The sequence below is a fragment of the Chelon labrosus genome (genome assembly GCF_963514085.1).
Source record: "Chelon labrosus genome assembly, chromosome: 13".
Taxonomy (NCBI): Eukaryota; Metazoa; Chordata; class Actinopteri; order Mugiliformes; family Mugilidae; genus Chelon; species Chelon labrosus.
In genome coordinates, this window is record NC_140346.1 from 8871649 (window position 1) to 8893893 (window position 22245).

At 41.6% G+C, this 22245-nt stretch overlaps 2 protein-coding genes across 2 annotated transcripts; one reads left to right on the forward strand and one right to left on the reverse strand.

Moving 5' to 3' along the window:
• Positions 1 to 333: 333 nt before the first annotated feature.
• LOC311497789 (ubiquitin carboxyl-terminal hydrolase 37-like) lies at positions 334 to 10112 on the forward strand (the record flags this gene model as incomplete). The annotated part of the gene is made up of 13 exons (XM_084558155.1): positions 334 to 420; positions 988 to 1037; positions 1151 to 1294; positions 1383 to 1469; positions 1625 to 1756; positions 1846 to 1969; positions 2066 to 2165; positions 8426 to 8477; positions 8905 to 9004; positions 9126 to 9202; positions 9354 to 9462; positions 9587 to 9647; positions 9883 to 10112. The coding sequence occupies 13 exons, from the start codon at positions 334 to 336 to the stop codon at positions 10086 to 10088; spliced, it is 1329 nt and encodes a 442-aa protein (XP_084414281.1). The 3' UTR covers positions 10089 to 10112.
• Positions 10113 to 13532: 3420 nt separating this feature from the next.
• LOC311497790 (endonuclease domain-containing 1 protein) lies at positions 13533 to 21489 on the reverse strand (the record flags this gene model as incomplete). Its single annotated transcript, XM_084558156.1, has 5 exons — positions 13533 to 14012; positions 14738 to 14894; positions 15065 to 15179; positions 15392 to 15582; positions 21484 to 21489. 5 exons carry the CDS (start codon positions 21487 to 21489, stop codon positions 13621 to 13623), a joined length of 861 nt encoding a protein of 286 aa, XP_084414282.1. The 3' UTR covers positions 13533 to 13620.
• Positions 21490 to 22245: the final 756 nt, after the last annotated feature.

The window sequence follows — 22245 nt, forward strand, 5'->3', positions numbered from 1 at the left end:
ATTCCCATCTCTGCTTTACAAATGACTAAATTATTAAAGGATTATGAATAGTCTTGTCACTACCAGGTTGTCCACATTACTAAAAGAATCCACATTTACATTTAAATAAGTTTATTTGTAATCAGTGTGCTGATTTTAGTTGTGAACATTCACTACACCTTAAGTCACTTTTAGCAATGACAGGCTTTAACAAGTGAACCTCTAATGTTTGAATCCACTGTTGAAGTCTGTGACAGAGTCACTAACGTCTTTAAACAAGTCCCATATTTTATGAATGACGTTCAAACATGAGTTCACAACAGAATAATCTTTCTGTCCGTCACCAGAGTCACCATGTCGGAGGCTCCAGCCACCAAGACCACACCAGAAAACAACAAAGGACGGACTCCTTGGTGGTACAGACTCTTTGGCCGAACCCTGGTATGTGTGGCAGGAAGCTATAAATCATCATTTTAGAAGTGTCTAGCAAATGTTTGGACACAAAAGGTTCTTGGTGTAGTTTTTTTCTTAGTATCATTTTTGTTTTTACTCTACAGACAAAAGATGAGGGTCCTTCAAAGACTGTGATTGAGCGCGCCGACCTGCAGCAGGGGTAGGTGTCAGTATCTGCTGACAGAGAGATTCAACCTTTAAAACACTTCAAATCACTTTAGGTCATTTATCTACACTCCAAATTAAATCAGCAGTAGAATAACCAGCTGTGTTTGGTTGCAGAGTCGCCTCCTCAGATGCAGCAGCTTCATCCGCAGCGCCCCAGCCTGAAGAAGAAAAACAGCAGCAGGAGAAGGCGACGATGAAGAAGAAGAAGAAGAAGAAGAAGAAGAAGAAGACATTCTGGAGACTTTTATACTGCTGCAAAGTATGTTTTTAAAGTTTCAGTGTTTCATATTACTTGTTCCTTTCTAGTCTGGACTTGAATGTTGTCTTGTAACGTCATTTTTCTGCTGTACTCTGTTATTAAACCCCACTTTATTTTTTGTCCAACAGAGAAAACATCGAGTTTCTCCAGTTTCTGATGATGGCCCTCTTTGCACAAGGTAACCAGACTCATTTCACTGTATTGACTGACTGTTACTGTTCACCGTGAGTTACGTCATGTATTTTATTCATGAAGTTGTCCAAATAGTTAATAAAATGATCTCACTCTAAGTTCCAGTTCTGATGAAAGCGAGGATGGAACCCAACAGCCCGCCAGCTTCATCCAAGCTGAGAAAGAAGGGCCGGAAGAGAAGAAAGAAGCTGTCACTGGAGCTGTGAGCCAGAGACAAGCTGATGAAGACTCTTCCACCAACAAGTAGGTTTACAACACAGAGTCTGTGAGAGCAGATTAATGTCCACACACTCACAACTTGTTTACTGACTGTCAGTCTATGTCTCTGTAGTACCAAGGAGTGTCCCCGCAGCCACAGAGATGTTGCACAGGTCTCCTACCTGCAGAGTGTCAGGATTCAACAGGACTCCTGGTTTGGGTGAGTAAATCTGTACACACATTCTGTCACACAGAAACACAAGAAACCAACAAACAGCTGGAATGTTTTATAGAAAATAAACTAGTCTCCATTTCTGTGATTAATCATTGAAGATCATCATGTTGACGTGTCATGTGACTTGTTTTGTGTGTCAGGTTTCCCAACCCAGGCCAGATCTGTTACATGAATTCCAGCCTCCAGAGTCTACTGACACTCACAGAGTTCATCATGGATGTCAGCTCCCAGAAGGAGGTGTGGAGTTTGAGTCCAGGGACTGAGATCATGAGGTACAACACATATCCTCACAAATACACACACACAAAAACCTGGAGGCCAACATGAAACACCAACCATCATTTTCCTTCTTCCTCACCAGCTGTTTGATGAACATTGCAAGATGTTGCAGCTCCAGAAATGCCGGCCACAAACTTTGGGCCCTCGCCATGTTCAAGAGGGCCCTCTCAATCCGGGCTCCTGAATTTCAGGGCTGTGATCAAAAAGTGAGTCAGCTTGTGATTTAATGTTTCCCTGCCTGCACATTTTCTCGTTTTTGCATCACATCATATCTGTGTATTTGTGTGTGTCTATGTGTTCAGGATGCTCATGAGTTCCTAACAGCCGTCATGGATCAGATAAGGAGTCTGGCTTCACCGCTGCAGGAGTTTGCAGCCTTCATTGAGAGAAGCTACGTCTGCCCTGTGTTGGGATCTGAACCTGGTGGTGCATAATCAGGTAACCACATGGCTGCTTTTGTCTTGGGAACAAAGGAGCCCTGGAAAAACCCCAGTATCCCACAATCCTCCAGGTGTGAAAAACTGACCAAGCAGTTCACTGGCTGACAGTGGCATGTGACCTATGAGGGCATCAGGTCATATAAAATGCACTGTTTGGCCTTTGTCCTCGCTCTTATTCTCTTACTCTCTTATTCTCTTATCCTCCTACCCTCTACAACTCCACACCTCCACGTGGAGACCCCCAGCTGCTAAGCTGCAGCTGGGCGCCAGGTAGTCTGCTAACAAAGAGCAACTACTTGCAGGCCTGTTCTCCATACAGCAGCGAAGCGAGTTCCTGCTGAGGAATCTACACCAGCTTTTTAGCCAACAACAGAAGGTTTGCAGGCTAAACTCCCAAACAACAGGAGCCACACGGCTAGTTAGCACCGAGCTGCTAACAAGCCACTTCAAAGGACTTCAAGGAGCGGCCAGTTTCCCCTCCAACGTCTGCCATCAGGAAAACACAGCAAGGACTACAGCTTTTCCCAGTTTGGCCTTCCATCAGGAACTGCCAGCTAAAGGAGCAACACACCAGAAATTGACTTTTCCACCAAATCTGGTAGTATGACCTGGGCCTAGTTAAGCTAAGCAAAGCATAGAACTTAAACTTTGATTTGATGTGATATTTGTTTTATTGAGTGTTTAGTATAGTGATTTGATGTTAGTTTAGATTATGCAACACATAGACTCAGGGTCTCTTGCATGCTAAACTAACCATCCTTTCTCTAACCTGGCACTTCTTATCACATTCTCTTATCACATTCCACCAAGGCATTTGGCCAGCACACGGCACATGAGTGTCCCCACTCAGCAGCCATTGTTTCCTTTGTGTTCAAGACCTCAAGGCCCAGCGGCCATCTTGACACGCCCACAACCGGCGGCCATCTTGACACGCCCACAACCGGCGGCCATCTTGACACGCCCACAACCGGCGGCCATTTTGGCTCACACACAACCAGCGGCCATTTTGGCTCACACACACACACACACACACACCTGTATTGAGTACACTGTAGTTAGCTTGTATGTTAATTTTATTCTTGTTAATAAATGTCTTTTAAACATACCTGTCTGTTTAATATTGCACAAGAGTGAATGTTGCCAACCTCTACACTGTCAAGAACTCCAAATTCCTTCAACTGCAACTAGTTGTTAACGTGGTAATTTTGGTTATAGTTATTAAGTTAATTATTAATCAGAAATCTATATTGACAATTTAGTATAATTTATGAGACTGTTTTGATTAATTGGCTATCTTTTCCCTTCCTAGAAGGGTGGTGCCCCGAGGTGATCTAGTAATTCAGATCCAATTATTTAATAATAAATAATTATTTTTGATAATTATTAATTATTCATGATAGCCAAACCCCAATACTGAGTGCCTTAGTACCAGGCCCAACAAATGGTGCCCCGTGTGAGGCAGAGTACTGTTGGCAATTATTCATAATTGTGCAATATTAATTTCAGCATAACTTTGGCCAAAGCCAAAAATATTTTTGAACAATTTTTAGACTTGCCAGTCTTAACGTTCAATCCCACTAGTCTACCACAGGAGTAGATGTCCAGTTGTACTAACAAACAGGTGCAGTGTGGTGATAATTTATGAAATTCATAAATTGATAAATTATTAATAATTCGTTATTAATAACTACCGTCTTAAGTCCCATTGTGCTACATTAAGAGTTGCTTTTGCTGCTAGCTAATTCAAGTTGAACCTACTTTTCGTAGTAAGAATTTCTGCATTCGAATACCACGTATTCATGCAATCCAGTCAAGCTGTTTCCTGTTAATTTAAGTGCTCCCCTGTTGAATTAAACCACAGCGTGCCACCGGCCCTGTGTGAAAGAACTTGTGCCGGCTGTTACTGCCATGCATTTCAGCCTAAGTAAGATAAGGAGTCTGAGATAGAGCCACAGTGTGCTACCAGCCCTGTGAAATATAAGTTATATACTTAGCTGCCACTAACACGTGTTACAGCCCAAGTTAACTTTAAGAATCACGCCTCTAACTGTCACTGCCCTGCATTTCAGTTACTGCATGTTGAGTTTTGGTGAGTAAATTTGCATTTACTGTTACCAAATTTGTTGTGCCCACTAGAGCCACTAGATGGTGCCATAGCTACCGTTCTAGCCTCTCTCTTAGAAGCTACATAGCTACTTAGCATAGCATTGCTAACCCCATTGCTTTGTTGTTGTTTTTGACACCTCACCTCTATCCCATATAACAATGGAGAACCCCTGTGTAGAGCAATTCATTTCCTCCCTTGCACAGAGCCTAAACCCAGGCTACCCTGAATTCATTAACAAGTTGAATTTCAGTGAGTGCAGGGATGAGATAGATTCTCTACTGAAGGACAGGTGTGATGCACAGACTGCATCCAAAGGCCCATTGTTAAGATGTTTGCTTCTGAACTTCCACAGGCAATCCAGCCTTGCCTCTCAGAGCAAAGCAGCCTTAGAAAAGGAGGTAGAGTCCCTTAAAGCGCAAACGGCTTGTCTCCTCCATGAGGTACAAATGGCCAATAAGAAAGCTATGCGCTACTTAGCAGACCTGCACTCAGCAGAGTCCGATCTTTGTGCACACAAAGAAGAACTGCTAAGGCTTAAATCGGGTTGTCTTTCCCCACCACAGTCATTAAGCCAATGTGATTCTGGTTATTCCGATTCACACTCCTCCTGTAGTGAAAGGTTAACTTCCCCTACAGTTAGAAAATGGGAACAATTTCCAGCTGACCCTAAGTTCCTGGGAATGGAGTCAGGTCCTCAACCTCCTCTGAGAGACCGAGGTAACAATTATCTGACGTCCCATCTCTCTGATATAGACCGTGAAGAGATGTGTAGTTTATCCTCCAGACGATATTCTGCCCAATCTTCTTTTCAGCCTATGATGTATGACACTCCCATCCGTGCCCATCTCTCCGAAGGGGGGACTACAACACCACAGGTTTGCCCAGCCCCCGCCTTTCCACATGAGATAACTGTTGCACGTGACGCACCTGCCCGGACACCACAGTGTCCCCGCTTTAAAGTGCTTGAGTTCCTTGCCAAGGACATTGAACATTTTGATCCAGACAGTTGTGATCATAACGTTGACAATTACGTTAGGGATTTAGACCACGCCCTAATTGATTTGCCCCATGCAACCCAAAGGGAGAAGGTTAAACTTGTATGGAAAACAAGCTCTAAAGCTGTCCATAAGTTTATCCAGTCACATCCTCCCACAGTCAGAGATGACTACACAGAGCTCCGTCAAGCACTACTAGAAGAATTCTCTTCTACTGCTGATGAGATCGACTCAATGGTTGCAGCCCTCCAAATTAAACATACCCGTCATGAGCATTCTAGAGATTATTACAAACGTTTGAGACGTGTACTTTCAGGGCAAGAATGCACCAGGCTTAGAAGAGAACTCCACCTTCAAGTCTTTATTCTTGCAGAACCTGCACCCATGTGTACGCACTCACGTTGTACTCATGACACGCCAAGGTGACCCCTCGATGCAGGACATCAGGAAGATGACACAGGTGGCTTGGGAAACTGTTGTCACTTCCAAAACAAGAGGGAAGACAGTTGAGCCCTCCAGCTCAACCACCAAGGCATCATCCCAATCTACCACCTTTAAACATCACCCTCACAACAGACCAAAGGGGGGTGATAAAGGGCCACACAGGGACACTGAGCGTAGCCGCCATGTCCGCCAGCTTCCCCGAGATAGGCATTCACACAGTCGAAGCTGTAGAAAGCCTTACTCCGAAATTATGGCCCAGCAGTATGATCAGCCAATAGACTGCTCAGATGATGATCGCAGCATCTCTGAGTGCAGTTTAGATGATCATAATTCAGCAGACAGTGACAATGCCTCTGGCTACACGGAGCGTTACAGCCCTGAGCCACGAGTTCAGAAGAACTTAAGGCAACACAAGCTCAGAGTTCCTTCCTCACGGAAATAATAACACAGTCCATCCCTGTACTGCTAGTAGGTACTAAGTACTTTACTTTCTTTGCAGTTAAGTAGGCAAACTTGTTGATTTGTTAGCAACAGCAGCAAACTCCATAGTTTTCAACTCACTAATAGTCACACCTGCCACTATTAGCTGAGAAAAGCCTAAATTCTGGTTGGACCCAGACCCACTGTCTAACTTTGCAATTACACCTGAACCAACTCCTTGGTAGTATTTTGCAATTTATACATGTCCTTATTCAACACAAATTTTAGGACACATTTAGACAATGATACAGCCATTGACAACCAAGATTTTAAAATGTGATGACATCCTTCCGCAGCAACATCTGCATGAAGGACAAAATTGTTATTTCTGTTAAGATCAGACCGAGTACTGCATTGAATAATGATTATTCTAATAGGATCCAATGAGTAAACCACAAAACTCTTGGACATTTGGAAATGGTTTTATCATTGTAGGTGCCACTCTCTTTCTGTATCTTACCCTAACAATTTACATCACTGACATTCTTCTCTTTCTCACTAACACTGTTAGTAACTGTCAATGTGCTTATGTGTATTTCAGTTTTTCACCTGATGATTTTGTTTGCTTAGCTAAGATAGTTAGCGTTTACCACAGCCCAGTTGGTTAACCGACTGCCCAGATGTCATTACCATGAATGAACTTTTCCAACTTGGATTATACACGGACACTTGTGCTCTCACGACCACACATCGAGTGAGATCGTGAGACCAAAGGGGGGAATGTTGGGATCTGAACCTGGTGGTGCATAATCAGGTAACCACATGGCTGCTTTTGTCTTGGGAACAAAGGAGCCCTGGAAAAACCCCAGTATCCCACAATCCTCCAGGTGTGAAAAACTGACCAAGCAGTTCACTGGCTGACAGTGGCATGTGACCTATGAGGGCATCAGGTCATATAAAATGCACTGTTTGGCCTTTGTCCTCGCTCTTATTCTCTTACTCTCTTATTCTCTTATCCTCCTACCCTCTACAACTCCACACCTCCACGTGGAGACCCCCAGCTGCTAAGCTGCAGCTGGGCGCCAGGTAGTCTGCTAACAAAGAGCAACTACTTGCAGGCCTGTTCTCCATACAGCAGCGAAGCGAGTTCCTGCTGAGGAATCTACACCAGCTTTTTAGCCAACAACAGAAGGTTTGCAGGCTAAACTCCCAAACAACAGGAGCCACACGGCTAGTTAGCACCGAGCTGCTAACAAGCCACTTCAAAGGACTTCAAGGAGCGGCCAGTTTCCCCTCCAACGTCTGCCATCAGGAAAACACAGCAAGGACTACAGCTTTTCCCAGTTTGGCCTTCCATCAGGAACTGCCAGCTAAAGGAGCAACACACCAGAAATTGACTTTTCCACCAAATCTGGTAGTATGACCTGGGCCTAGTTAAGCTAAGCAAAGCATAGAACTTAAACTTTGATTTGATGTGATATTTGTTTTATTGAGTGTTTAGTATAGTGATTTGATGTTAGTTTAGATTATGCAACACATAGACTCAGGGTCTCTTGCATGCTAAACTAACCATCCTTTCTCTAACCTGGCACTTCTTATCACATTCTCTTATCACATTCCACCAAGGCATTTGGCCAGCACACGGCACATGAGTGTCCCCACTCAGCAGCCATTGTTTCCTTTGTGTTCAAGACCTCAAGGCCCAGCGGCCATCTTGACACGCCCACAACCGGCGGCCATCTTGACACGCCCACAACCGGCGGCCATCTTGACACGCCCACAACCGGCGGCCATTTTGGCTCACACACAACCAGCGGCCATTTTGGCTCACACACACACACACACACACACCTGTATTGAGTACACTGTAGTTAGCTTGTATGTTAATTTTATTCTTGTTAATAAATGTCTTTTAAACATACCTGTCTGTTTAATATTGCACAAGAGTGAATGTTGCCAACCTCTACACTGTCAAGAACTCCAAATTCCTTCAACTGCAACTAGTTGTTAACGTGGTAATTTTGGTTATAGTTATTAAGTTAATTATTAATCAGAAATCTATATTGACAATTTAGTATAATTTATGAGACTGTTTTGATTAATTGGCTATCTTTTCCCTTCCTAGAAGGGTGGTGCCCCGAGGTGATCTAGTAATTCAGATCCAATTATTTAATAATAAATAATTATTTTTGATAATTATTAATTATTCATGATAGCCAAACCCCAATACTGAGTGCCTTAGTACCAGGCCCAACACTGTGAAGAGAAACCTGGAGTTCACAATGCAGATCACCAGGACATGTAAAAGGTAAAACCTCAAAGTCTGTGATAGCAAGCCAAAGCTCACCAGCTCTCTGCAGTTGTATTCTCTTTGTATGAATCTGTTCAAGGGTCACTTTAATCAAATGCTCATTCTGGCTTAGGTATTATGTAGGTAAAGTCATTTCTTTGCGATTAGATCTTGACATTTTTACATGTAAAACATCTGCCTCCACTTCAGTACAATAGAGCTTAATTGAAATGAATCTATTTAGCTCAAAGCATTAAAAGTGTTAAACAGAAATTAATTATCATTTTAGTAGAGAAACATTTTTTATTTTTTTATGAACCTTTCGTGATGACTGCGTCTCATATATGAACTGAACCTGTGACCTGCCATAATGGCTCTATTGTATTACTGATGATGTCATGTTCTTGACATGTATGTTTATGTGTATTGTCCCTTTAACGCACAGTTGTGGGGCTCAGTCCATCAGAGAGGAAGAGTTCACCAATCTCTCTCTGGACCTGATCCCTGGAGCTTCAGTGCAGTACATGCTCCAGGAATCCCAGATGGTAAGAACCTCCAGTTTTCATTCATTCACATCTGCACTGACTGACACATGGCTGTGCATGTGTGTGGATGTGTTGTTGGTGTGTTATACAGTACATAACTGACAGCATGTTGTCCCTGCAGGAGACACTCTTGGACTACAGGTGTGAGTGTGGAGGAAACACATCAGGCCGGCTCTCCACATTTCTGACCCTGCCGAAGTAAGTGTCACCACATCCATTACAAACTGTGCTTTTCAAATATCCTCTTAACTCACTGCAGCGAGTGTTTTGTTTATTAAATACTGATTTATTAAGTGTCTCAAGTCTGAATTAATCCTCTTTCCCCTGCTCTTTCCTTTTCTGTCTACAGATTCCTGATGTTACACCTGAAGAGGTTCACATTCACCAAGAATCTACAAATGAGGAAGCTGCACGATCCCGTCATCCTCTTCAGGGAGCTGATGGTAACTGCCACACAGGTAAACAACTATCACGCACCTGACGTTAAATGCAGAGCAAGCATGTGGACTATGTGTGCTGGAGTTAGGACTGTGTCTATGTGTGTGTGTGAAACTAACTGTTGTTATGTGTGTTTCTTCACAGGATGAGGGTTGCTACAGTCTGGTCAGTGCCATCAGCCATTTTGGATCTGGAGGAAACACAGGTAAGAAAACATGAGAGGAGACTGTAACCTATAAATGCCACATTTCTGTCATTATTTATTCATGGATTTGGTGTTTAAGGTTTGACTACTACTCTGTTAATTACACCTTAATTATTTGATTCTCTTGAAATGTGTTTTGAATTGGATGGAAACTCTACTTCTCCTCCTCAGTAAAGTCTCATAACTTCAGTTCATGCTGGGAGCTCTGATATAACAATGATTCTTCTCCTTTTAGGACACTACATAAGCGATGGGCTGCACCCTGACCACACACCAGAGGACCCCGCTGACTGCTGGCTCCAGTATAACGATGCCCTAGTGTTGGACACGACTGGAGCCTTTGTTTGTGAAAATCGCCAGAAAACAGCGTACATCCTCTTTTACCAAAGAAGGGTGAGAGTAAAACTCTGTGACTCTGTCATGCAGATTGTTGCTGTTTAAATTGCTTACTAATGTTTTCATATCTGTTGTTAGATGTAGGCCAGTCTGGTAATGGTGGGACTGAATGACGCTGGACTGCCTGGGTGACACCAAGAGCAGAGACCTGGCCTGTAGATGAGGATCCAGTCAGGTAAGCAGCCATGGAGGCTTCACAGGTAACTCTGTGGATTCTCTGTTTTTGTGCTGCAGATGACGAAGATGGTGGTTTCGGATGGACCAGCAGCTCGTCCTGTGTCCTGGAGCAGCAGGAGGTCCCCCAGCCTTCAAGAGGCACGGGTTCCCCCAGAGAGCCAGGTTCCTCCCGAGGTTTCTCCCGCCACCGTTGCCAAGTCACAGCTCATCTTGTACTTCCATCAGATTATTTTGTCACTGGATTGGACTGGAAGTAACATATGTGCCATCATAACATGGCGATGAGTTGGATGACCTACTTGCTCTCTGAGAAAAGACTGCATGTAAGTGACTACAACAAAATGTAAATAAATGCAATATATATAAATCACTTTTTAATAAAATATTTTCTATATTCTCAGCATCATTGTGAGTCTTTATGGTTGAACCAAGGCTTAGTAAATAAAGTTTATACTGATTTATTAAGTGTCTCAAGTCTGGATTAATCCTCTTTCCCCTGCTCTTTCCTTTTCTGTCTACAGATTCCTATGTTACACCTGAAGAGGTTCATGTTCACCAAGAATCTACAAATGAGGAAGCTGCACGATCCCGTCAACCTCTTCAGGGAGCTGATGGTAACTGCCACACAGGTAAACAACTATCACACACTTGACGACAAAGGCAGGGCAAACATGTGGACTATGTGTGCTGGAGTTAGGACTCTGTCTGTGTGTGTGAAACTAACTGTAGTTATCTGTGTTTCTTCACAGGCTGAGGGTTGGTACAGTCTGGTCAGTGCCATCAGCCATTTAGGTCACAGCTCATCTCGTACTTCCATCAGATTGTTTTGTCAGTGGATTGGACTGGAAGTGACATATGTACCATTATAACATGGAGATGAGTTGGATGACTTGCTTGCTCTCTGAGAAAAGACTGCATGTAAATGACTGTAACAAAATGTAAATAAATTTAATATATATAAATCACTTTTTGGTGAAATATTTTCTATATTGTCAGCATCATTGTGAGTCTTTATGGTTGAACCAGGGCTTAGTAAATAAAGTTTATACAATGACTCCACAACATCTTTCTTTAGTTTAGCTCACTGATGCTGTAAAAATAGAAGAAATGTACACTGGCAGTGAAGAAAAAATAGTTTCGTAGTGTACAGACATAACTATTACAATTTTCACATCTACCTTTTGGATAAGTCATTAGTTTCTGGTGTGTTGTGGTCTCAAAGTTGTGTCTGCTGATGTTTGAAATCTGTTTAAGCCTATTAGCGGGTTCCAAAGGAAACAAAGAGATACAGTCATATAATGTCTGTGAAGGTTCACAGTCATCCAGGTCATGGTATATCCAAAAAAAAAGCGTTTAAAAAAGGCAACTGGACTTGGAGAGTTTTTTGAGAAGATGTTTCACCACTCATCCCAGTAGCTTATTCAGTTCTAGGGGACCTCAAACTTCCCATCAGTCCCCTAGAATTGGATATACAGTCATCTAAACAACTGAAGGACGGACTGATATCAAATTTTAAACAGCAATATGTGGCCCCCATGATATCAATACTAGTGGTTTTGGAAATCCCCTAACCTGTCCTAAAGTACCACCAATACGTTTTTATGAAGCTCCACAACTCTTGTTTTTAAAGAAGCCCTCAGCACAAACTGTGACTCCTTTAGTGTTCCCTTTACTGTTTATCTTGAACAGCCATCTGATTTATCACCAGGTGTGACCACGGACCACGGACACTCATTACATTTTCCCGCAAATTGCCAAATGCTAGTATGTTAACATTGTCCTAGTGAAAATGTTAGCATGCTCAAATTAACATTTAGCTACAAAAATCTGCTGAACTGCTGCATGGATGTACTTACACTTGTCCTGATGTCACCCACTGTCAATAGACTGTATGAAAAATGGAACACAGAGCTAACATTGCTGGAATTAGCAATAACTAATATTCAAGATATAATATTGCTTAGCACTGAGGGAGATTTTAGGTGCTGTGACATTTACAGGCCTTTTATATGAAGCCTTATTTCTTTTAAGAGCACAAATGCAACTGGTGAGTTGAGTCAGTATCTGTGGGATATTCCTCCATTATTTCTGGAGCTGATTCCAAGCGGGACATTTGCATTTGGAAACGCTGTATGAACATGCGGCCTGCAATCAAAGAAGCTCTCAATACAAGTCAAACAGCTGCAAAACCATGCATAAAAAAATCCATCAGAGACATAGCAGAAAACATTGGGAGAGGACATACCAATAGTTTAATACTATGTGAGACAAACCTTGGTGGCATCTGCAAGATAAAAAGGCCTCAATGTCCTCAGACAACATTGTCCTCACCATACTATCAGTTGCTGAGTCTGTTGTTCGAGACCTGAAGGAGGTGGCAACCCTCCAGAATGACACGATATACGGTGCTGCTGATTTTGCTCTCATCCCACAGCAATTTCCTCACAAAGAACGCATAGCAGATGTTCAGATTTCTGCTGCTATGTGCGTTTTCTGTCTCATTCTCACACGTTCAAGAAAAAGTTTTATAGCTGACAGTGCCGTCCAAAGAGGCTATAAGTTACGTTAAGTGCAGTCATGGTTTACTACAGTTTTAACCATGATTACGTTCAGACAGGAACCAGGACTGACTGGAAGCATTGTCGACAAAATCGTGCTCACACCTTTGCATGCTGTTAAAACTGCATCACAAACTTTACCGCTAATGGTGGAATGTACCTTTATTCTGTGATTTAATTTAAGAAAAAAGAAAGTTAAATAAATGTTCATCTGTAGTGATGTGACTATTCTGAATGTGAGCAACTCCTTTTCAGTGTTGCATTATTCCTTTGGCTGCTCTCAACAGTTGGTACCAGACTGCTAAAAAAGTGGTCATCACTTAACATCACAAGATTTCACTTACTGCTGCACATATAAGGAGTTTTCAAAATTACTGAATGCTTCGTTTGTAGCCTCCATGCTTTATGGATGGCATTTCATACTGTAACCCTGAAGATAATGGTTATATTTTGCCCCCAAAAAAGGAACTTAGTATCATTGCTCATTATTATTATTATTATTGGTCTTGGTCTGTCTGTGAATGGGATTATTTGTGATCGCTTGTTGAAGAGCATTTTATGTGTGTTCATATTTTGTTCCTTTTAAAATCCACGTGATGTGGTGGGTATGCACAATTTTGTTGTATACTGGATACAATGACAACAAAGGCTTTCCATTACATTTCATTCCCAGACTAGTTCTAATCATTCCCTTTGATAAGCTTGACACTTAAATGTTTTTCAGTTGTGTAGTTGTGTTTGTTGGTATGTGTTTCTCTATAGACACAAGACACCAAGAAGCAGCCACAACAGCACACTGCTACTTAATTTTTATTCAGTATTTATCATTTTCTGGTAAGCTTTCATGCTCTGCAGTTGTTGTAAAAAAGCTCTCCGACTGGCTCATTGGAGAACTGCTGCAGGAACTCTCCCAGTTGGTCCACAGAAAGATTCTCCACCACGTTGGCCTCTGTGTTCCTTGCAGTGGCGGCGCCGCTATCAATGGGAATGTCATTGTTGTCCACACAGCAGAAGGCGTTCCACAGGTAGTCTGGGATGTTGACGCGCTTCTCGTTGTTTTTGATAATCCAGTTATCTGCCGAGGGAATCGCGCCAACCAGCACAAAGGCCTTGGAGCACTTGCTCAGGAAAAGGTCGGTGAGCTGGGACTCGTGGATCCTCCAAGCGTTCTGATTCAGCTTGGGGTTCTGGGGAACCACGTTGGTCAGGGTGAATGTGGCATTGCGACTAGGGACTGCAACAGAGAATGATGGAGGGTTACACTAAGTGTGGTGGAGAGATGACAGAACAGAGTGGTAAAGAAGGAACATGCATCTAGTGGTGGATGAGTCATTCTCAATTTGTAATTAAGATTCAATAATAAAATCTTAACATTGCAGAGTTACTAGTTGAAGGCATTGTAATGCTGAATCCAATTTAGCTGAAAACACAGGTAAGTTTCAATCCACATTTGCCACATCTAAAACTGTGGAAGCCTGTTTGAAAAGTTAGTTGTTTGTTGACGTGATGAGCAATACATGATGTAAAACATCAGAACAGATTCAGCATCTGCAAATATCCATACTTCAGACTGAGTTTTCAGATATTTCTCTGGCTGTACCCTTGAAAGCAGCCTTAAGGTTGCTATGACAACAACTGTCATGTTAAGTAGTACGTTATGTGCTTTTGTGTAACAGATGTATGTGACATTTAGCTGTGAAGATGTGGTTTCTAGCGTTACCACACAAAAACTACTTTTTTTGCTCTGTGTAATAGTTACTTTGCTCTCTGAGCAAATAAATATGCCGTGTGTGCACATTATGTCAAGCTTACGATTGATTAGATGGATAGTCATGATGCAGCTGTTTACTTTGCATTATTCAATAAAGTTAAAGCGATAACTGTGTCACAGTTCTCTGGTCCTGTGGTGCCACCTACTGTCTCCCCTCCCAAAAAACAACCACGTCCAATCTCAAGTACCTGCATGGTGTCCGTTGGGGTTGAGGTGACCACGGTCAAAGCCAGAGTATGTGAAGTCTTCATTCAGAGCTTGTCTCACTCCCAGGTAGACCCCAGGGTAGTCTCTCCCCAGCCAGTAGCCATCCTTCATCTCCGCTTGCCAAGACTTGTCGACCAGCTATAATGCACGTAAAAACTTTAAATATGAAAAATGTGTAAAGTTCCTGATTCCCAAAATTGGATAAAATAAAGGAAACAGCACAACACATGCTGCAGCACTTGACACGAATAACACCCGGTCTAATTATTTTGACAACATTAAACAGTGCCCTCATGCGCAAGACTAACCTGAGGCTCCACAAACCACCTGCTCTCTCTGCCACCTCCATTGCTGGGCCCGAATTGATAGGCAGAGTAGACAGCAATGCGATGGTTGGTGTCGTACAGCGTGGCAAAGTGGAACCTGATGGTGCAAAGATTGAGAAAAATGAGTGGGGGCTATAAAAGCGTTGCTACGGAAAATAGTGACCATAGAACCAATTAGTGGAAAAAATGTTGCAACGTTCAAATGTTGAAGAAAAAGTAAATGGAAAAATACAGAAGAAGTTCACATTGAAATGCTGCATATAGCATAGTGTAGTTAGGTCTAAAGAATTCCTTCTGTCTATTTACTACCTGTTGACATAGCGCTGACAGAGATGGGCAGCACCAGGTGTGGAAGCCCCCCACTCAGGAACCTTCTCTTTGTAAAAGTACTTCACGCATTCAGGCTCATCCTGCAGCAAAGTAACAACATAACACAATCTCCTTAGTGAACCTCTGACACAATGCACACATTTAATGTTAATTAGGTTTTGGTATGAACCCTAACCCTAAATCTCTATTGCATGAACTTTTGATTAAACATTGCATAAATTATAAATTAAACATGACAAAATTATAAAATTTATAGATTTGTAGTTTGTAATATATGTCAATAACATCATTGTAAATACTGTACTATATGAACTATAGAGCTATATATCTATACCTGTCTGTCTAGCTATCTGTCTTTTGGTAAAACTGAAAAAAAGTAATTGTTGCTCTACAGCCACACCACACAATAAAGGCATAAGAACACAAACCTCAAAACGTTCCACAACATCTGCGTGGACGTAACAGAGGAGTGGGAGAAGAACACAAAATGCCACCAAAGTTTGCATTCTGGACAAAACCTGTGGTTGAATAGAATAAAATAAATACAAAATAACATAAATAACAGTGTTTAATTCAACCAGGCGGTGTGCGGTATAAAGTATGTAGGTCTACTTTAACAGCTCAGTTGGAGGTGTGTTTTTTTTTTTTTTTAATCTGTGTTTTTGTATGTGTGTATTTCCACTTACCTGCTGTTGCACCTGGACGCTGCCACAGTCTTCCCCTGACGAAAGCGGCTTTTATATGTGGCTCCACCACCTCCCCACCTTTCACCTCGTTTGTCCTCTTCTTTGAAATGGGCTCAGCTCAGTCAACACGCGATATTTGTGTGGGATGAACAACTATTTGGCAGCATAATCAGGTGTGGATGTAGATGACCAAGAGAGTGCAGCGATAAAGAAAATGCTAAATTTAGCACCACTGAGGTATGACTACCAATGGAGTATGAAAGATAATGTATGACAAAATCCAAAAACACTGAACTGTTTCATCAAAAGTTTAATCCAAGTACTGTAAAATCTTTAGACACTTGTACTTCCTCTACATTTTTTTAATGTCTTTAATAGTCTTAATATTACAAAGGTTAAGGTAAGACTTCACTAGTTGTATATACTGTTTTTAAAATGAACCCAAACACCACATTAAATGTGGATAGCATTTACTATTGACAATACAAATACAGTATACTGCATGTATATAGTACACACACAATTTGACAACATTTCTTGCTTAATGTACACAACTGTCTATTTTTAGCTACTCTCACACAGTTATTGATTCAGGGAATTTGCAGAGAATCCTGGAACATTTAGCATAACATGTGCTTTAGACAGATTCACTCACAAGCTCCCAAAACCAGCCCTCGGTTAGGTAACAGTGAGATAGCTCCACATATGATGGTTTTCCCACGACCCCATGCTATGGCTGAACCTCCCATGTGGAGCCCTGCCGGTTATCACATGAGAGGGAGAGTTTGGTCCTCGAACTTGGTTCACGTGCTCAGAGTGGTCAGGAGGTCAAGTTTCTGGTGCCTGTAAAGATGTCTGCATCATGTTCAAGGAAGCATCAGCACACTGGAGCTGTGCTCTCATTGAGGCATGGCCCAAAATTAAAATGTGACCCGCAGTCTCCACAGTGCTGTCCACATGCTGACCTCAACCTATCAGCCCTAGCTAAATTCAGTATTGATCTCAACTGAAATTTCTGTCAACAAAAGTGCCCAGTTTAGTGGATGTAGACTGAGGTTCTTTCCTTTTCACAATATTCTATACGCATATTTCTAGTCAACGAAAACTCAGGGGAATACTCCACTACATGTATGCATAGGTAGTGTGAAGACTAAGGTTTTTTACATATTAAACATATGAAGTACCTATGAACAATACATATACTGTATAATAATAAAATGTCTGAATAGTTTTCAGTTAATTTCTTTGAGTGGGGTTTGGTTTTCTCTTTATTCTGACCAGGTCTTGATTAGTTTTAGCTAGTGATATCATCAGCACATGGAGCAAAACAATCCAACGTAGACAACTGGATTGTTTTTTCATGAGATATTAGTTGGATATTAATCTGAACTTTTCTTTGTTTCTCTCCGTGTTTGTGTGTGTATTATTTTTTATCACACTTTTTCGACACAGACAGATCCAGTATTACAACAGGTATACTAAATGACTCCATCTGCTGAGGACACGAAGATCCTACGAGTGCAGGGGGATACTCTTGAGGACCTTTAAAAGCTCTGTCCAGGGATGCCCCCCGTGAATAAGTGGAGTTGGTGGAGTCAGGAACAAGATGGCAAAGCCGTCCTTACAGACACACCAGAAGCTAAATTATTTTTCTATTCTGTGAAAGTACCCAGAGTTAGTCGCATTACTGTGGTGTACATTGTACACTGACGGAGAAAGTACTCACTTGACTCATGTAAAAGTTCTAACATCTAAAAATACCCAATTACCAGTAAACCATCTTCATACAAACTAATACCTAAGTAAACAAGTAAAAGTCTCCATACTCGTTCCCCAGAAAACATTGTTTAGTATTATTTTATTTAGTAAGAAAAACAAGGTTCTGCTGCACATTTGTTGTCTGTGTTCTTTGTTTTCTATTTTATTTGTGTGTGTGTGTGTGTGTGGGGGGGGGGGGGTTAGTGTGTGGGTGTGTGTGTGTGAATCATTTGTCCCGTGAAGATGAGTAAACTAGTGGAGAGTTTTGAAGATGAAGAAATATGATGCATGCTATTTTTACGTACGATCTTAACCTGACTTAAAATAGATGTAGTGAAGTAAGAAAATACACGATTTTAAAAATGTAGTAGAATAAAGAGGAAAGGGGGTAAAGTGCAGTGAGGGAGAAATGCACATAATTACATTCTACCATTGTTAGCAAATGGCTTATATTCAAAGAGATGATTGCTCACTTTTAAGTTCATTTTGGATGGATAAATGTAAACTCCTCGTAGCATATACAATATCAAGAAACAATCCGTCTTGTTGCAATATATGCAAAAAATCTACAAATATTTATTTTGTTTGTTTTTTATCCTTTTTGTTGTTGTTGTTTTTCAGTGAATAATTTAATATGAAAAATTTAATATCACTCCTTTTGGAGTACAGTTGTTTTATTTTGTTTCCACCCGTACTAAAAGATATGTTTCTTCCATTACAGTTCATGGATGCTGCAGCGTGTCTGCCTCCTATCTCTGTTTAGGTGCAATTTAATGGTTTTTCCTTGCAGGTAATATTACATTTTTACATAGATTTTTAAGTTATTATTGGTCAATCTTCAAAAACGTTTCAGATGAAAGCTGTCCGCTGAAAGTTTAATGCAGTTTAATTGGAATAATGCCACAGAAGCTGTTGGAGAACATTATGGATAAGATAAAGAGACTGAGGCTTATTTAATCAGCCTTGTATTTTCCCATTACTCTGCTGACATTCATTTTTTCACATTAAGAGATCAGTGTAAAACTGTCAGTGCGTGTCTGTAAGTCAGCACACGACAGTACACAATGTTCTGGGTTTGTTCACTGTAATTCTTTTATTATTAAGGGAAATAAATGGATGTAGATTAATGATCCATGCTGTTTGGCTTTCTATCTAATTTCTAATGTAAGTAGTGTAAATATCCAGAGAGAAAAGATGCTGTTAAACTAAGGACTCAGACAATGATCTAAAATGGGGCAGGAAAACCAAAGCATTTGACTTGACCTTTAGCTCTAAGTGTACAAAATTAAATTCAAGTAACAAAACCCATATATACAAAACCCATATACACTTATATATGTATACAGGTATAGGTGTAACATATATTTATAACAACAACAGCAAGAAATAATACGACATAGTTGAATGTTTGGCCATTATTGCTATTTCACTTATCAGATAATGAATCAGTCAATCCCTCAGTGCCTGGGTTTAATGACTGAATGACTGATGTTGCTTTCTTTCATTTTTGCTGCTGCAACACACATGTTGTTGCGAAGCTCTGCCTCTAGGTTGCAGTGTTGAATTAAGATTTCAAGTTGAACCTTTGAAGCGTGTTTCGTCTTTTGAGCACGATTGCAGTCCACATTATTCAAGTGTTCACCCACCTGGAAAATACTCATTCTGCAAACTGATGATCCAGCCATTGATTGACCCTGTTATCAACACTCGAAACAAGTAAATTACAGATTTGTCTCAATGGACTGCTTCAGAGCGTCTTCAAAGTGAATCGTGTGGCAGATTATCATTAAAGATGACAGCATGAATGACAACAGAAGGCCCTGTGATGGATTTTAGTGATGTCTTTTACGTTTTTGATTTGGCCCAGAAGTTAATTTTAGCGGAGTGCATCTTTAATTGACTTAAATAACGCTTTGTCACTTGGAAAGATCACAGAGAGTTGGGTTCCCCAGACACAGATTTGGTCTAATCCTTGACTCAAAAGCATCTTTCTGTACTGCCGGTAAATGAGAGGAAGCCCAGCCTGGTTCAACAGGAAAACTGCGTGTGTTACAAACTATAGACTGGAGTTCAGGAAATCACACGCTTAGATTTACATTGAACATGGCTCATATTCAGCTGAAGTTGCTCATGATTTTTTATTATTATTATTATTATTGTTCTTGTGAGTATTGCTCATTAACATGTTGTTGCTGGACTTCAGTGTAGAACATGTTTGGAGTTTATGAGGCCAACGCTGTAAAATATGGTTAAATGCAAAGGATTTTTACTGACACTACTCTTTATGGCGCTAACCTCTCATATCCAAACAAATCTGTCTTGATTTCTGGGATTGGAGCTATGTACCAGTGCATTAATTCAAAGCCAAACAGGGAGTTTCTCAGAAAGTAGGTCAGGGCAGGTGACCGGGGTGAAAAAAAAAACAGTCAGGGCTACATTTCATTTTCACTTATGGAATACACTTTAAGTCAGCTCAGGGTTCTCAGCAGCTGATCGGGAATGCAATCACGTCACGTTATCATCCTCATTAGGTCGAGTTGGAAGATTTTATTTTATTAGGATCAAGATTGAAAATGTGAAAGTCCAGCCCTGGAACATCTAATAACTGGACTTAGACTGTGTCACAGAGAATAACAAGCAGTAGAAATGCGGATCAAGTTGAGTTTAGCACTTTCAACAGACGGTCTATGTGATACTGCTGGGTAAATGAATCGCTGAAAGCTATTAAAACATTGATGAAGAAAAAGGCAGGTCATGCGTGCATATTTAGACGAGTGGTTGCAAGCGGACGTTTCTTCGTTTTAATGGATTAATGTGGGCAAGGTTGGGAATGGGTGGCCTAACTGACCCCAAACGTTTAACACCACTATGGAGGATGACATACTGTGACTCTTTGCTTAATGCTCAATCCTGCTTCATGGTCATTTCTGTATTTTGTTAGACTCACTTGATCTGTGGACACCAAACAATGGAAAGTACTCCAGGCTTAATAATCAGAGATTGGTTGTGAATCTTAGAAATTTATAAAGTGTAGTGCCACACATCAACATCAGTTGAAACATTCTGTCAGATGTAGTGTTTTGCATTATCTTGGCCTTCATATTGGAGTTTTGGTTGGAGGAGGTTGAAGAGACTGGGAGGAAACACTGAAGCAGCTCCTACACAAACTGACTGCAGTGCTGCTGAGGAGGCAAAAAGGTGAGACTGCATCTTTCCACACACTTACCTCTCTGTCTGCTCCAAGGACAGATGGCCAGACACACGTCTCAGCCCAGACAGAAGAAGGAAAGAGAGGAATTCAATCATACAGCACGGATGCCCCCCCCCCCCCCCCCCCCCACTACCCGATTTCCCAATATCTCCTCCCCCACTCCCCCTTCATCATTTTCTCTCATTCTTTTTCCATCTTTTTAAGTCGCTTCATTTCAGATGCATTCATACATTTCCAGTATCTTTATGTATGAGTCTGTCTCCCTCCCTCCCTCCCTCCTCCTCCTCCTCCTCACCTCACCTACCCTCACCCCTTCCCTTCCCCACTCCCCCATTTCCTCTCTCTTTCTCTCTGCCTTGCTCATTCTTTCTCCCATCCTCACCTCTCCCTATAACTCCCTTCTCATTTCTTCCTACCTTCATTCCCTATCTTCCTCCCTCCTTCTCTCCCTCCATCCCATTACTGTAATCCATCACTCTTCCATCAGCCACCATGCAAACAGGCCTCCTGGTTACCATAGCAACCACCTCCGGCCCGGCAGTGCGCAGCCCCTCTCCGATTGGCTGGCAGGGCCTAGGCAGTCTCAGTCTGTCTGGGAGATGTGGTAATTGGCTGGGAAGTCATACACACATGCATGCACGCACACACTCCACACACACACGGTACAGTACTAACACACGGACATACAGTATACACACACGCACACATGCACAGGAATACACACGCACATATAATTTAAACTTACGGTGGGCCTAAATAAATATACATACACATATTTTGTTGGGTATTAAAAGGCGCACACACAGCATAAACATCCTCAGAGATATGAAAGGGAGACTGGGGTCAGAGTAATGAAGCTCATAAGAAGATGAGGGCTCTAGGCTGTGTGCGTACAGTATGTGTGTGAAAGTGCGTGTTTGTGTGCACACATGTCTGAGTTTGTGTGTGGCGCGCTCGCTTTTTTATTGTGTGGGTTTCCGTACTCGCAGGATGGCTGGGGTTGGGGGTGGTGTGCAGGATTTTGGATAAGGTTGGAGCTCTGCCAAAAAGCCATGGATGGAGGAATTGGTTGTTTTTTTTTTTTCCGGAGCATATCGTTAAAAATACCTATATTCCCTCAAGGAACCGGGTATGCACTAGTTTTTTGGTTTTCTGTCTTGTGGAAGGAAGCAGGGAAG